This window comes from Amblyraja radiata, chromosome 23 (genome assembly GCF_010909765.2).
Source record: "Amblyraja radiata isolate CabotCenter1 chromosome 23, sAmbRad1.1.pri, whole genome shotgun sequence".
Classification (NCBI taxonomy): domain Eukaryota; kingdom Metazoa; phylum Chordata; class Chondrichthyes; order Rajiformes; family Rajidae; genus Amblyraja; species Amblyraja radiata.
The window spans coordinates 17,277,049-17,292,761 of NC_045978.1; the positions used below are offsets into that span (position 1 = coordinate 17,277,049).

Genomic DNA, 15,713 nt, shown 5'->3' on the forward strand with positions numbered 1-15,713 from the left:
GTCAAGATCGAACCCGGGTTTCTGGTGCTGTAAGGTAGCAGCTCTAGCACTATGCCACAGTGCGGCCCTTGTGTGCCAAGGAAAATGCCAAAATTTTGATTCAACATATAATTACTTCCATTGTATTTACTAAATTAAAAATAGAAAGTACAAAAATACAAATAGCTGGAAGCTAAAGCAATTACAAGAGAACAAATCAAGATGCGGTCTTCGATGATTTCCGTAGGGGTGAATTAAAAGCATTGCATTCCTGACAGCCTGCCTACATTTGAGTGAGGTCCATTTAAGACTGATTCCTTCTGTCAACAATTCAATATACTCATCCACTACAGTTCTGCATGTAAATAGAAATGATTCAATTCACAAAAGCTCCATTAAAAAGATGAAATGTAATATTCTTTGTTCCCTGTTAAACACTGTTGATGTAACTGGCGTAAATGTGCAAATACAGTTAAACCTTAAATATTCCCATTTATTTTTAACTTTTAAGGGGATTTACTTTTAATGGGTAGGTGTGACCATATCATTTACAAGGTATGCTGTGTCATCGTCACTTGCCAGCCATCATTAACTGACCCTAACAAATCATTCTGGGTGTATCAGAGGGTGGTGAACTTTAGAATTCTCCACCATGGACAGTTGTAGGAGTTCAGTTATTATATTCATTCAAACCCGAGGTCAATATATTTCTGGTCATTGAGGGAATCAAGAGATGTGGGATCAGTGATGGAAAATAACACTGAGGCAGAAATGAGGATCTTGATGAACGATTTAGCCAGGCTTGAAGGGCTAGAGATTGGCTTACTTCCCCTCCTATTTCTTATGCTCATATGAAATATATTTTCAGGATCTGCTTCACAAGATGAATGCTATATAACTGCATTTCATCTACTTGAGATTGACTTGCAATCAAAATATAGAAGATTGACGGATCTACTTGTGAACCTATCCCTTTTTTATGTCTATATCCTACAAAGCCAATGCAAGAAATATACGCAGACAAGCTTTCAACAGATTTATCAAGAAAATGACAGTGCATAACATGGTAATGATTTTCCCCAGGGGAAGAAGGTAAGATGTAAACTTTCCATGAATGACAGAGTGTCGTAGATGGCAGCTAGACATTACCTAAACCAATGAACCCATTTGGCAAACTCTGATACAAAGCTCCTTTTGGATGTCAAGCATGACAACTCCTCTTGTACTGCAACAAATCAACATTGGGAGCCATCAAGCAAATATTGTATTTTTTTTCTGAGACTTGCAATGTTCACATTTTATTTTTACACAGTTCTCTTTGTCCCTGCGTAATGTCACAAAGGATGTCAATTATTCAATTACTTTTAATTTTTATTAAGGGTGGAGTTATCTCTGCTCTAAAGTCAATAATATAACCATAAAGAGAACATCACTTTGAATATGACTTGTATACATCTATCAAGCATTCAGATAGCTGGTAATGCAAAGAAAGAAAAGTTATTCTATACATTTACAGACTTAGAAACATAGAAAATAGGTGCAGGAGTAGGCCATTCGGCCCTTCGAGCCTGCACCGCCATTCAATATGATCATGGCTGATCATCCAACTCAGTATCCTGTACCTGCCTTCTCTCCATACCCCCTGATCCCTTTAGCCACAAGTGCCACATCCAATATAAATATAGGATATAAATATAGCCACTTGATCCCACAACATTTCATGAGTTATGAAAGTGGATCTCCAGCTACCAGACAGGAGGATGAATAGCTTCCACTCACAGCCATTCTGATCACTGCACTTAGAAAACAGAGGAAAAGTTACACTGACTTTAAATGCACATTGATAAAAGTCACATTGAACATTATGTAGGAGTGGCAGCTGTGATTGTTTTACTAAATAATATAAACCTCATTTAGAATCTATAGTGCTAGATTATGCATCAAATTATGCATTGGATGCTCTCAAGCAAAACAACAGCACATTTTTGTGTTGTCTCATGGATTTAAGATCAGAATGCTTTAGTTAGTTATAAATGTCGGCAACTTGAGTAACAGCTTTTCACACTTCAGGACATCCCAAGTCACAGCCAATGAAGTACAGTTACTCCTGTAGAGAAGGCATCACGCAGCCAATTTCCACAACCATGTGCCAGTGGCAATGCCATCTGTTTTAGCACTCATGGCTAAGGGAAATCTCTAGTCAGGATATTACCTGAACATTCCTGCTATTCTACAAAATGGGATATTGAGATCAATTATGCCCACCAAGAGAGCAAAAGCACAAGAGAGTGTAACACCAAGAAATCGGAATCAGAAAATTGAAATCAGATGTGTTTTTATTACAAGAAATAAGTGGTCAAAAAGCATTTCTCTGAATGTATGCACTGCTCGAATTAAATAAGGCTAGATGGGAATTGATTACTACAGAAGTTAAACTCAAAAGAGTTTGTTCTTAATTTCTCAGTTACGGATTCAAGACTTGGAGAATACGATGAAGTGGGCTGGACGTCTTCTGTTCTGCACCTTTTTTCTCCACCCACTAAGTGTTTGGGCCACTAATCCTGGATTCAAAACAAAAATCACCACCAAAGGAATTGACTATGGTAGGTTGCCACAGGTGATCCAATACCAAATATGGAAATGCCTGCATGTGGATGAGATGTACAGATTGTTCAATAATTCTTCCAAAATTTTTCACTCCACCATTTTATAGAAGTTTGATGAAGATTTGGTCTTCACACCCACCCATCAGTGAATAAACAATGCTGAAAGAAACAAAAATAAAACAAATTGAATCAAGGAACATCTGTATCTCCATACCCTAAGCACTTTTCAAAGTTATGATAGGTGTGATTTTCCTTGAGGTGGCAAACAAATGTTAAACTTTGATAATTAGATTGCACTTTCTGTAAATTCTGCTATTCTGGTTCTCATTAGAAAAAGAGATTCCATAAGCAATCTCCAGTCAACTAGTAACCAAAGTGACAATTTAAGTACCTAGGATATGAAATATGACATCTGACAGAAATTAAAATCTAACCCAATTAACACCAGAAAATTATGGATTGTTAATCACACTGCTCTCTGATAGAAGTAGAACATAACACAGGAAAAGGCCCTTCGGCCACATCAGGTCTTATCCAACCATGATGTCAATTTAACTAATCACATTTGCTTGTACATGGACTGCATCCCTCTATTTCCTACCTGTCCATGTGTCTATCTAAGTATCTCGTAAATTTTGCTATTGTATCTGTTTCCACAATCTCCCTATCAGCTTGTTCCAAGCACCAACACATTCTCTATAAAAATTGGTCACAAATCTTTTGAACGTTCCCCCTCCCCCGTTAAAGCTATGCTGTCTGGTATTTGTCACATTTACACCCTGGGAAAAAGACAATCAACTCTTTTGATGCCTCTCATAATGTTATATACCTCTATCAGGTCGCCCCTCAGCCTCCAATGCTCCAAAGAAAACAATCCAAGTTTGTCCAACCTCTATTTATAGCAAATACTTTACGATTTGGACAATATTCTGATGAATCTCTTCTACATCCTCTCCAAAGCCTCCACACCCTTCTTGTATGTGATAACCAGACCTGCAAACAATACTCCATATAGGGCCTAATTAAAATATAGCAGCAACATGACCTGCCGTTTTTTATACCTAATGCCTCAACCGATGAAGGCAAGCATGCTGTATACCCTCTTTAGTATCCTATCCATTTGTGTTTCCACTTTCAGGGATCTATGGACCTGCACCCAAATATCACTCTATACATCATTACTCCTAAGGCTCCTTCCATTTACTGTATACTTTCTCTTGCAGTTGACTTTCTAAAATGAAACATCTCTCATTTATCCAGATTCAATTCCCTTTGTTATTTATTATGACTAATCACATATTTCAAATATTTTTATGGAAGTGTATTTACTGCTGATGTGGATGGAGAGATAAATCAACCATGTTAAACAGCAATTTTGCAGTCAACTCAATAACAAATTAAATATTTTACTTAAATCAATATAAGACCATTGGAGTCATAGAGTTGACAGGCCTTCAATATTTTGGTGATCTATTTAGACAAGTGAAACGTACTCAATAAAGCTTCAATGTTATCCTAGTTTAGAATCGATTTCAGTGAGGATTCTTCAACTTGATTAGCTAAGGAATCTCACCCTTTCTATCTTACTCAAGGATTTCCTGTTGAAGTGATACGCGATCTACCAGCGGGTGACAGCAAGTCTCCATTAAATTGACCTCAAAAACTGTATAGGCAGTTGTCAGTATAATGATTGATGAGTGCATTTCCTTCTCAGCTGAAGGCAAAGTCTAGGGCGACTCAAATCCCTGATCTGAAATGCTGATTATCCTTTCTCTGGAAATAATGTTCAACATTTTCTGGTTTCATTTCACTATTCTAGAATCTCTACTATTTTGCTTTGGCATTAAGATTTCTGGTCCTTAATAATGGAGCAGATGCAAATATCACTAAATCTCAGAGCCTTATACCAAAGACAGATGATATTATTACAGGCGCACTGTTAATTACATCAAGGTTACTTGAAAAACTTGAAAAACAAATGAAAACCTTTGAACACATTTTGATAATCACAGTTGATCAAGCTTAAAACCTATTTTATCCTTCTCAAATTATATGAATAAAATGACCAATTTTTTTTTTCAGGTTGTAAAATGATGATGTCTGTTTTACGAAACAGATTGATTGATGTGAGAATTCCAGATATATCAGGCGATAAACAGAGCAAAGTTTTACAAGAACTTCAGTATAACATAAGCAGGTATGTTAAGTTCCCTTCACATTGTTGGTTTAAGGAAAAGTCATGCATTTTTATCCAATATTGTTCTTCCTTCTTTTAATAAATATAACAGTACACCACATAGCAATGCCAGAGATTAAATAACTTTTTTCCTTGCATACCATAATAAATTCTGATGGGGAGAGGCACTTGTTCCTTTTCCACTGGCAGAAGACAGAATTCTTGCATTTCTTTCTTCCTTCACATTGTTGAAATTGCTTCGTTAAATTTAATTAAATTGTTTTGAATTGAATTGAATACTTTATTGTCACATGTGAAAAGTCACAGTGAAATTCTTTGCTTGCATACCTAGGATATGCAAATAGTTGCCACATAAAGGGCACTGACAAAGTTACAAAGTATCTCGCACCTGGTCCTCCTTTGTTCACCCCCCCCCCCCCCCTACATGAACGCCTCCCTCACGGTTCCATCCAACTAACTTGTTATAATCCAATTACCAACAGTACCATCATAGCAAGAAGTGCAAATTTCTTCTAGCAGGATTGGATTTGTAAATATTTTGCACTGTTGAAACTTTGCTATCTTAACATGTGCAAAAATATTGTTTGAACCAAATGCCATACAGATCAAAGATTAACAATTCTTGCACCATTTTCTTCAGTTTGGTTGATGCTTCTTCTGGGGTCTTTAGCAGGTCTGAATAGTGAATAATTGTTTCTGACAACCACAGAAACTTCTCATTGCGGTTGTGGGGAGAGATTGAAGACAAGGCTCCAAATTCTGGATGCTTTAACACCACACAATCTTCCAAGTTCCTGCACAGCTTGCAAAATGACTTCATAGGGTTCTTCAGGGTTACCCTTATCAGAGAATGTGGATTTAATGGGAGAGCACAATTTGTACACAATTTAATGTGAGAGCACAATAAGTGATATAACTTTGACGGGAAATGGTAGGATGTTACAAATGTATTATTTTTCTCCTTCTCTTTAGAAAAATGATCTTTCTACCACCTCAGCATTATTTATTATAAATATTTTCCAAACGTTACTAGTTCATTCCGTCCCCTGGCTATGCTCTCCCAAAATTAAGGGGTCATGTAAATTGATCAATCTGGACAGTTTTCAGCCCTGCACCAAGTTGTTTTATGATTTGAAGGATGTTGGAACTCCACAAACGTGTGAAATTATTCAATGCCATCTTCCTACTTTTGTGCCACTTGTAAATTGTAACGTAATATCAAAGTGCAGAAAGTGTCATGTTTACCAGTTTGTTTGATTTAAAAAAAATCTGGATTGACAGATTTCTCACAAAATCTAAGTACACTTATCTAGCTTTCTCTTAAATGCATCTGTTTGCCTCAAATAGTCTTTACACTTGTATTTTCCGCTTTCTAAACACTTCCTGGGGAAGCAAAACTCCACAATTCCTACCTTGGATTATTAATAATAGTTTAATCCCCCAATCTGATCGCCCCAATATAGACATCCACAGCTACCTGGTGTGTCCCCAGCAGTGAATCACACCTGTTCAATATTTCCAGTAGAAATAATCTCCATGCTCTTCTTTTAACTTAGTAAATCCTTTCTCATCTTTCTCCAAGGCATTAAAAGCAAATACAGTTCACAGTACCCCAAAATGTGGTCTATCAGCCATGATCATATTGAATGGCGGTGCAGGCTCGAAGGGCCGAATGGCCTACTCCTGCACCTATTTTCTATGTTTCTATCTCTCCAGATGTACACATTTCGGTTGCATTTGGATTCTTCATTCTTCCCACCAAAATTCCACACTTCACATTTGAATTTGCAAATTACACACCATACTGTAATTTATTACTGTTTTATTATAGAGAGAATGAATTGAAAACTCTTAGATACTCATCATATATTTATGTACGGATAGTGTGCAATATTATTTATAAAAGGCTTTATTGAGTTAGCTAATAAACTTATAAATTACGTGGAAAACAATATTAGATTAATTTCACCTGGAAGAGAAAATATCAGCAAAATATTTCCTTGATCCTTTTTGTCACATTGTGTCCCCTTTGTCAACCTTTTGCCATCTTTACATTTCTAACCTTTACGTACCCATCAGCTAATTAACCCCCCCCCCCCCCCCCCCATTTGTATCTGCTTGTCAAACAAAATATCAATTGGAACAAACTAAGAGACCGCAACATTACTTTGCATTTGTCGATCCTAGCTAAGATCCAGGTAACATAGAAGCATAGAAAATAGGTGCGGGAGTAGGCCACTCAGCCTTTCGAGACAGCACCGCCATTCAATATGATCATAGCTGATCATCCAAAATCAGTACCCCATTCTGGCTTTTTCCCCATATCCCTTGATTCCCTTAGCCCTAAGTGCAAAATCTAACTCTCTCCTGAAAACATCCAGTGAATTGGCCTCCACTGCCTTCTGTGGCAGAGAATTCCACAGATTCACAACTCTCTGGGTGAAAATGTTTTTCCTCACCTCAGTCCTAAATGGCCTACCCCTTATTCTTAAACTGTGACCCTTGGTTCTGGACTCGCCCAACATCAGGAACATTTTTTCTGCATCTACCTTGTCCAATCCTCTGGAATTTTTACGAATTAAATTAAAATAATTAATAGAAGGTAGACAGAGATGGATAGCTGCAGAGAAAAGAGCAATAAAAAGAGAAGTTCTTTAAAGAGCACAGCTTTGCAGAGGGGGAGCTGAGACAGTACAACAATCAACTGAAGGTTTTACCACCTACAATGGGCCAGAATGAGGGGTTGTTACACATGGAACCAAAGCCCAAGCATTGAAGGGGACAGCATACATGTATGTCCTGTTGCAGACATTAGAAGCATAATGTCTCAGTTAAATTTGGAAACCTTGATAACGATTTTAAAGTAAAGGCATTAATAAAACTACGGCAGTGGAAACAGAACGGATTCCAAGCTATTGTGTTTTTGATGGATTCAAGCTAATCCAAACCAGACAATGGAAGATAATGGATTAAATCTGGAAGCTGCAACGCCCAAGAGTTACAGTAAGGGAAAGCAAGGCAATATGGCAAAGGTGGAAACTTAGTTCAGTTTTGCACAGGTTGATAAAGGTAAACAGCATTATTGACAGTGGAGCAAGGGTCATATCAACCAGCAAAACAAAAATATTGGTTTGTAAATTGAGAGACTCTACATGCACATTGTTCAAATTATAAATACTGATTTATTTTTATGTTTCAGCATTACAATAAGTAAAGTGAACTTTCCAGACACAAGTGTGAACCTGGTCTCCAATGTGGGACTGAAAGTTGCTTTTTCTCTTGGTTACATTGAGATGAGTGGTAACTGGTACATCAAATCAAAGATTCTGTAAGTAATCTTTACCTCAGAAAAAAATTTCAACAGTCACGATTGAATAATTTAACATTACCTTATGTGACTCACACTTAAAACTTTGGAGATTTGCACCACTCATTTTCATGACCTGTATGTAAGAAGGAATTTTGAAATAACTATCCTTCATAGACATACTGTACATGATCTAGAACTAAATGATGGAGCTGAATAAGCACAAATACAATTAAATGCCAAAGGAGCTGTTACCGTTTTACAGCTTTGTCTTTAAAGTTCATAGAGTACAACACCATAAATGTCACCATATTAGCAGCTTTCTGCAAGCATTATTTAATGGGTTATCTATCAGAGTAATTGATTCATTTCTTCGCCTGTTAACCTGCAAGAATTAACATTTCAAGATGTGTCTTCCAAAATCAATTAATATTTGGTATTTAAAACTATTAGCTGTAGCAGGACACCAGATGCTGGAGTAACTCAGCAGGTCAAGCTGCGTCTCTGGAGAACAAGGATAGGTAATGTTATGGGGCAGGACCCATCTTCAGATTGATTGTAAGGTGGAAGAAGAAAGCTGGAAAAGGGGAGAGGCAGGACAAAGCGTGACAAGTAGACAAGACATTGGTGGGGGGGCGGGGGGGTGGGGGGGGAGGTGGGGGACTCCATCCTTATTCCGTCTGGGGGAGCAGAACAACAGCACACAAAGGAGATGCGGGTGAGAGATCCACAGTTTTCTGGACTGACGTCTATTATAAACCTACTGACTCCCACAGTTATCTGGACTACACTTCCCCCCACCCTGCCTCTTGCAAAGACGCTATTCCCTACTCTTAATTCCTCCATCTCCGCCTCGTCTGCTCCCAGGATGATAGACAATAGACAATGGACAATAGACAATAGGTGCAGGAGTAGGCCATTCGGCCCTTCGAGCCAGCACCGCCATTCAATGTGATCATGGCTTATCATCCACAATCAGTACCCCATTCCTGCCTTCTCCCCATATCCCCTGACTCCGCTATCTTTAAGAGCTCTATCTAGCTCTCTCTCTCTCTCTAAAGTATCCAGAGAACCGGCCCCCACCGCCCTCTGAGGCAGAGAATTCCACAGACTCACAACTCTCTGTGTGAAAAAAGTGTTTCCTCATCTCCGTTCTAAATTGCTTTCCCCTTATTCTTAAATATACTTTCCATTCATCTGAGGTGTCGTCTTTCTTTAGTACCTGTCCCTAACCCTCCTCCCTCCCAGCAGTCCTTCCAGGTGAGTCAGAGGTTCATGTGCACCTACTCTAACCTCATCTACTGCATCTGTGGTTCCCGATGTGACCCTCTTTACATCGGCGAGACCAAGTGTTGACTCAGTAACCATTTCGCTGAAAATTTACACTCGGTCCACCAAGGCTTACTGGATCTCCCAGTTGCTAACTATTTTAACGCCCCTTCCCATTCTCACGCTAACTTTTCTGTCCTGGGCCTCCTCCATTGCCAGTGTGAGGAAGCTGGAGGAAAAGCATCTCATATTCTTCTTGAAGGTAGACAAAAATGTTGGAGGAACTCAGCGGGTGAGGCAGCATCTATGGAGAGAAGGAATAGGTGATGTTTCGGGTCGAGACCCTACCTCAGTCTGAAGAAGGGTCTCGCCCCGAAACGTCACCTATTCCTTCTCTCCATAGATGCTGCCTCACCCGCTGAGTTCCTCCAGCATTTTTGTCTACCTTCGATTTTTCCAGCAACTGCAGTTCTTTCTTAATCATATTCTACCTGGGTAGCTTTTAACCCAATTGTTGCCTATCAAAACCCCCTATGCATATGTCAACTTATTACCTGCCACGTTTTGTCTTGCCTCTCCCTTTTTCCAGCTTTCTGCTCCACTGCTACAATCAGTCTGAAGAAGGGTCCCGATCTGAAATGTCACCTATCTATGTTCTTCAGAGATTCTGTATGACCTGCTGAGTTAATCCAGCACCTTGTACCCTGTTGTGTTTTAACCAGCATCTGCAGTTCTTTGTTTCTGCATGTTAACTGTAGCCTCGTTTTTTACAGGAGGGCTCATGGCAAAGTAAAGGCACAGATCAACAGCATTGCCACCTCCATTTTCCTTAGGTTTGGCAAGGATGATGCAGGCAGGCCAACTATGTTTATAATGGATTGTTCAAGTTACATTGCAAAACTCCAAGTACACGTTTTTGGAAAATCTAGGTAAGCATGTCCTTCAACATATATTTATTCTGTATTTTCCTTCATACTTAATCATATGTAAAATTGCTACCAGAGCCACATGGTGGGGTCTCAAATTGAATGGCCAGTTATTCAGCCAAAGTCAGCTGAGATTTATAAATGTACATGGGGTTACAACGCGTGCTTTAAGCATTTCATCTGTGAGCTTAAAAATTAAAAAAAACATTGTATTGGATTTCTTCAAGACTGAAAATAGTTGCCACCCTCAAGTAAAGATGATTCCTTGGACGCACAAGAAATTGCAGCTGCTGGAACCTTGAGCAAAACACAAAATGCTGGAGGAACTCAACTGCATCCAACACACTATTCTCCACCATTTTTGCTACCTTCTCCCACAAACAGCCATATCTTGCCATCACTACCACTTTCCATAATTCTCTGGTTCTCTCATCCCTTCCCCCAACTCGCTCTCTTCACAAGTACTTACAATACAATACAATACAATACAATACAATACAATACAATACAATACAATACAATACAATTTACAATACACTTTCATCTGCAACTGCAGGAGATGTAACACTTGTCGCTTCACCTTCTCTCCCACTTCCAACCAGGATACCCAGTAGCCCCTCCAAGTGAAACAGAGGTTCACGTAAGCCTTTTCAAATATCCTCAACTGCATTGTGGCCTCCTTTACATCATCAATACCAAGCATACACTAGATGATCAGTTTTGCCAAACACTTGCTCTCAGTCCAACATGGCCTGCTGATCACTCTGTTGCTAACCATTTTAACACACCTTCCCATTCCCAAACCAATGTTTCCGTCCATGACCTCCTTCATTGCCAGAGTGCGGCCACACACAAACTGGAGGAACAGCACCTCATATTCCCTTTACTGCCCAATAGTATGGATATTGGATTCTCCAATTTCAATGAATCAGTCTGAAGAGGGGTTTCGGCCCGAAACGTCGCCTATTTCCTTCGCTCCATAGATGCTGCTGCACCCGCTGAGTTTCCCCAGCAATTTTGTGTACCTTCAATGAATACACCCGCTTTCTTTCCCGTGCCTCCCATGTCAGTACACATATTTTGCTCCCACAGTCTCTCACCAACCCCTCTCCAAGATACCCTGCTTCTTTCCCCTCCTTGTATATTCATCTTCCATCCTGAGTCCACCATTTCACCTTTAATCCCCTTTCCCCATCCATGCCTATCTACCCATATCACATCCTTTGGCTTTACATTATATTCCTCCTCTTTCCTTATCTGATACCCCCTTTGTCTCCTTTTCACCTGTTGCCTTTGTCACTTCCTGCAGACATCTGCCAACAACATCCCCAACCCCTTACCTATCACTTGCCAGGCTTTTTCCCTATCCCATCTTTCTTTTCCAGCTTTCTCCCCACTCAAGGAGAAAGTGAAGAAATTCGGTCTCAAGAAGATGACTCCTTGGGTTTACTCTTTTTTTTTAAACAAAATTCCACTTCCTGCATATCACTTCACTGCTGTCATTCTTGTTTTTTACTCTTTTATTTATATACTGAAATTCTAAAGACTCACAAAATGTTCTCCCCACATCCTAAATAAATTATTCAGCAAGATTGGGTCTTCTCTTCACATTAACAATTAAAGCAGAGACATCCTGTACCAGTTGGTCATATATACCAATGGTCAAACTGCGGAAAACTTTAACTGTGGAAGAGTTAAGCCCTGCCCGCTCCCAACCCACCCTTCCTTTTATAATCTTAATACTTTAAAAAAGCCAGCTTTGTTCTTCCTAACCATTACTCTCCCCCTTCTCTATACTCTTTAATTGTTGATAGCCTCCAGCATGGAATCTTACATCTTCACCTTTGCTTTTATATTTTAACTACTTCATCAACATATGCTTCTTGTTTCTTTCATTTTGACATTTAAAAAGGTATCAAAACCAAACAAAACAATTTATTTCTAGTTGGAGAGGAAGAGAGTCAACCGTGAGAATACAAGTGGAGAAGAGGCAGGTAACGTTCTTGAGATCAGTGCCCAAGGAATCTTAAATTCTCAATTCAAAATTCAGAAAATGAGATAGCAGAATTTAACACCAGCTGTTCAACCTTTTATGTTGACCAAGCAATTTTGGGATTCCCTCAATTGACATCAACAGCTTTCCCAGACTAATGCTGTAATATTGAAATCTTTTGACAGCCAGAACCTTTATAACAGGGTGGACATGTCAATGACTAGAGGACATATGTTTAAAGTGAGAGGAGCAAAAGTGTGGGGCAAGTTCTTTTTTATACAGAAAGTGATGGGTGCACTTCCAGGTGTGGTGGTGGAGGCACTTAAGAGGCTTTTAGATAGGAACATGGATATGGAAGGATATGGATCATATGCAGGCAGTTGGGATTAATTTAGCTTGATATCATGTTCGGCATAGATATTGACGCCCAAAAGGCCTGTTCCTGTGCTGCACTGCTCAATATTTTATGTCACTGAGGCACTAGAAGGCATTTTCAGATTTCATGTGCATGTTTCTGAATGAAGAAACATTCTGAGTAATGTCTGAAGATTGCCTGCAAATGCCTTGAGCTTGCATCTCCTTGAAAATTTATTTTTCAGGTGCACTCTTAGGCCTACAACTGTTTACAATTCAATACTGGATCAACGCTGGATTTTTATTTTAGCCTTTATGCTGGGCCACATAGAAGTCTAAAAATTAGAAAATGCTCAAAACAATCAACAGGGCAGACAGCATCCATGGAAACCGAATCCTGCTGTGCAGGATACTTTCACCTAGAGTACACCAGCCCCATGTAGATGAACTGGGCATGAACATTCTGCTCCTTGAGTGCTTTCAACACAACCTGATGAATCTGGTCTTTGGCATTGATATGCTTTACTACATTTTAACTGCATTAATACAGCTTTATTTGTCTCCTGGGACTTAAAATTTCTACTTAAATGCCGTCCACCAGATACATTGATTCCGTTTTTCTCTCCAATGGTTTTTGCTGGACCTTTTGATTATTTTCAGCATCTGCAATATTTTTGGATCATTGTTGATTTTAAAAGTCCCATAAATATTTTGAACTTTATTTGAAAGGTTCACAAATTTGCGTTGACGGGTTTCCCTGTAAAAAAAAACATCCAAAGTGTTCACTGTCAGCATGTTATTGGATCAATTGTAAATTCTCACAGAAAACACCATCAGGGCCAACAGATGTGATCTCGGCAGTCAGCTCTTAAACATACATACTATAATATAAAAACTACTAGTACTACTTTAAGGGACAATTGCTGTGTATGCCAGAATGATGGGAGGAGTGTGGGAATGTTCTCCCAGAGGATCAGTAGGACATGGGCTGGCTGGCACAGAACAATTCCCTGAAGCAGCATGTTCTTCAGTGTGAGCTCATGACCTCATCATGCCATAGCCTTGCATCTTTTGCCAGCGATTGACAAGGCTCTGTAAATAATGTAGCACAAGAGCAGTCTGTGAATTTCTGCACCTTTGAAAACTTGCAATGCAGGGAAACATTCTTCCCCATGATCCTTTGTATCAATGGTCTGTAGAAAAATCAGTTGCAGCCTCCTCTCCTTGTGTGCGTTGTATGGGTGACCTCCCTAATGAAGTAGAGAGCAGCAAGCTGTGAAATGTGGCAGAAATCAGCAGACAAAGCTGGTAATGAGTTTGATTGCTGAGAATCTCTGTGATCTTGGCTTTTATGAACAAAGCAGTCAAGGCAATGTGTGGAGCCTGTATCTGAAGGGGCAGGAGATCAGTGAGAACAAAAAAAATATTCTGACTGTTGCCCTTTTAAATAGCATGGTTTCAGGGGAAGTGGACTGAATTACAGCTGGTTGAGCTGTATGCAACTAAGAAATATTTTTTTTACAGGCTGTTAAAGTAAAAAAAAAAAATCACACTGGGGTTGAACTTTATGCTTTGCACTACTGCTGACCTAATTTGGAGAAGTTCTATGTTAGAAAAAAGATCCTGTCAAAATGGGGGAGGTCAATTTTTCTAACAGGCGTTAAAGAACCCAGAAATGGGCATTGCATTGCTTTAAAAAAAAAACACAAAGTGCTGGAGAAACTCAGCAGACCAGGAAGCATCTTCATGCTAAAGAAGGATCCTGACCCGAAACATTGTCTATCCATTCCCTCTACAGATGCTGCCTGACCCACTGAGTTTTTCCAACACTTTGTGTTTTGCTCAAAATTCTAGCATTTGCAGTTTCTTGTGTCTCCATAATATTACCTTACTCTGGTTTAAGCCAATTACAACAGTACAGCAGCATTATTGTGAAGTTGTGCAGTAATACTTCTAGGCCAGTATATTTTAAGATGCCTTTAATGAACTGTTACAAATGTCTATACATTCAAACAATTATCGTTTTGAACCTGAGCAACATCAGTATTTCCCAATATAGACCATGATACTATGCATCATCCAACTACCCAATCAACACCAGTAACATACAGAAAGTATATAAGGCTCCTTTATTGTAGTATTGCCATAGCTGAGGCTGCCTGCATCGATAAGGGAATAAGTATTTTGATCGCCACTGCAGCGAAACATCTGGCCCTTTAATATATTGCATCATACACAGAGATATCACACGGCTTCATAAGGCATTGGTTAGAGCGCATTTGGAGTGTTGTGAGCAATTTTGGAAGGATGTGTTTGCATTGGAGAGGGTTCATAGGAGATTTTTGAGAATGATCCCAGGAATGTTCAAGATCAAGAGAGTTTATTGTCATGTGTCCCTGATAGGACAACGAAATTCTTGCTTTGCTTTAGCACACCAGAACATAGTAGGCACGAATACAGAACAGATCAGTGTGTCCATATACCATTGTATAAATATACATGAATACATGAATAAATAAACTGATAAAGTGCAAATAAACAGATAATAGGCTATTAATGTTCAGAGTTTTGTCCGAGCCGAGTTTAATAATCTGATGGCTGTGGGGAAGTAGCTATTCCTGAACCTGGTCGTTGCAGTCTTCAGGCTCCTGTACCTTCTACCTGAAGGTGGTGGGGAGATGAGTGTATGGCCCGGATGGTGTGGGTCCTTGATGATGCTGCCAACCTTTTTGAGGCAGCGACCGTGATAGATCCCCTCTATGGAAGGTAGGTCAGAGCCGATGATGGACTGGGCAGTGTTTACTACTTTTTGTAGTCTTTTCCGCTCCAGGGCGCTCAAGTTTCCGAACCAAGCCACGATGCAACCAGTCAGCATGCTCTCTACTGTGCACCTGTAGAGGTTCGAGAGAGTCCTCCTTGACATACCAACTCACCGTAATCTTCACAGGAAGTAGAGGTGCTTATGTGCTTTCTTTATGATTGCATCAGTGTTCTCGGACCAGGAAAGAACTTCAGAGATATGCACACCCAAGCGTTTGAAGCTCTTGACCCTTTCCACCATCGACCCGTTGATATAAATGGG

General features: G+C 39.5%; 1 protein-coding gene across 2 annotated transcripts in view; it reads left to right on the forward strand.

The window, feature by feature from the left end:
- LOC116986259 (bactericidal permeability-increasing protein-like) overlaps positions 1-15,713 on the forward strand; it is a 55,950-nt gene that overhangs the window by 17,357 nt on the left and 22,880 nt on the right. The window contains exons 2-5 of one of the 2 annotated variants that reach the window (XM_033041619.1): positions 2,444-2,582; positions 4,668-4,782; positions 7,982-8,110; positions 10,132-10,287. In XM_033041619.1, coding sequence (XP_032897510.1) covers positions 2,471-2,582; positions 4,668-4,782; positions 7,982-8,110; positions 10,132-10,287 — 512 coding nt within the window. In that variant the 5' untranslated portion in view covers positions 2,444-2,470. The remainder of the gene's footprint in view (positions 1-2,443; positions 2,583-4,667; positions 4,783-7,981; positions 8,111-10,131; positions 10,288-15,713) is intronic. The other variant, XM_033041621.1, reaches the window with a different exon arrangement.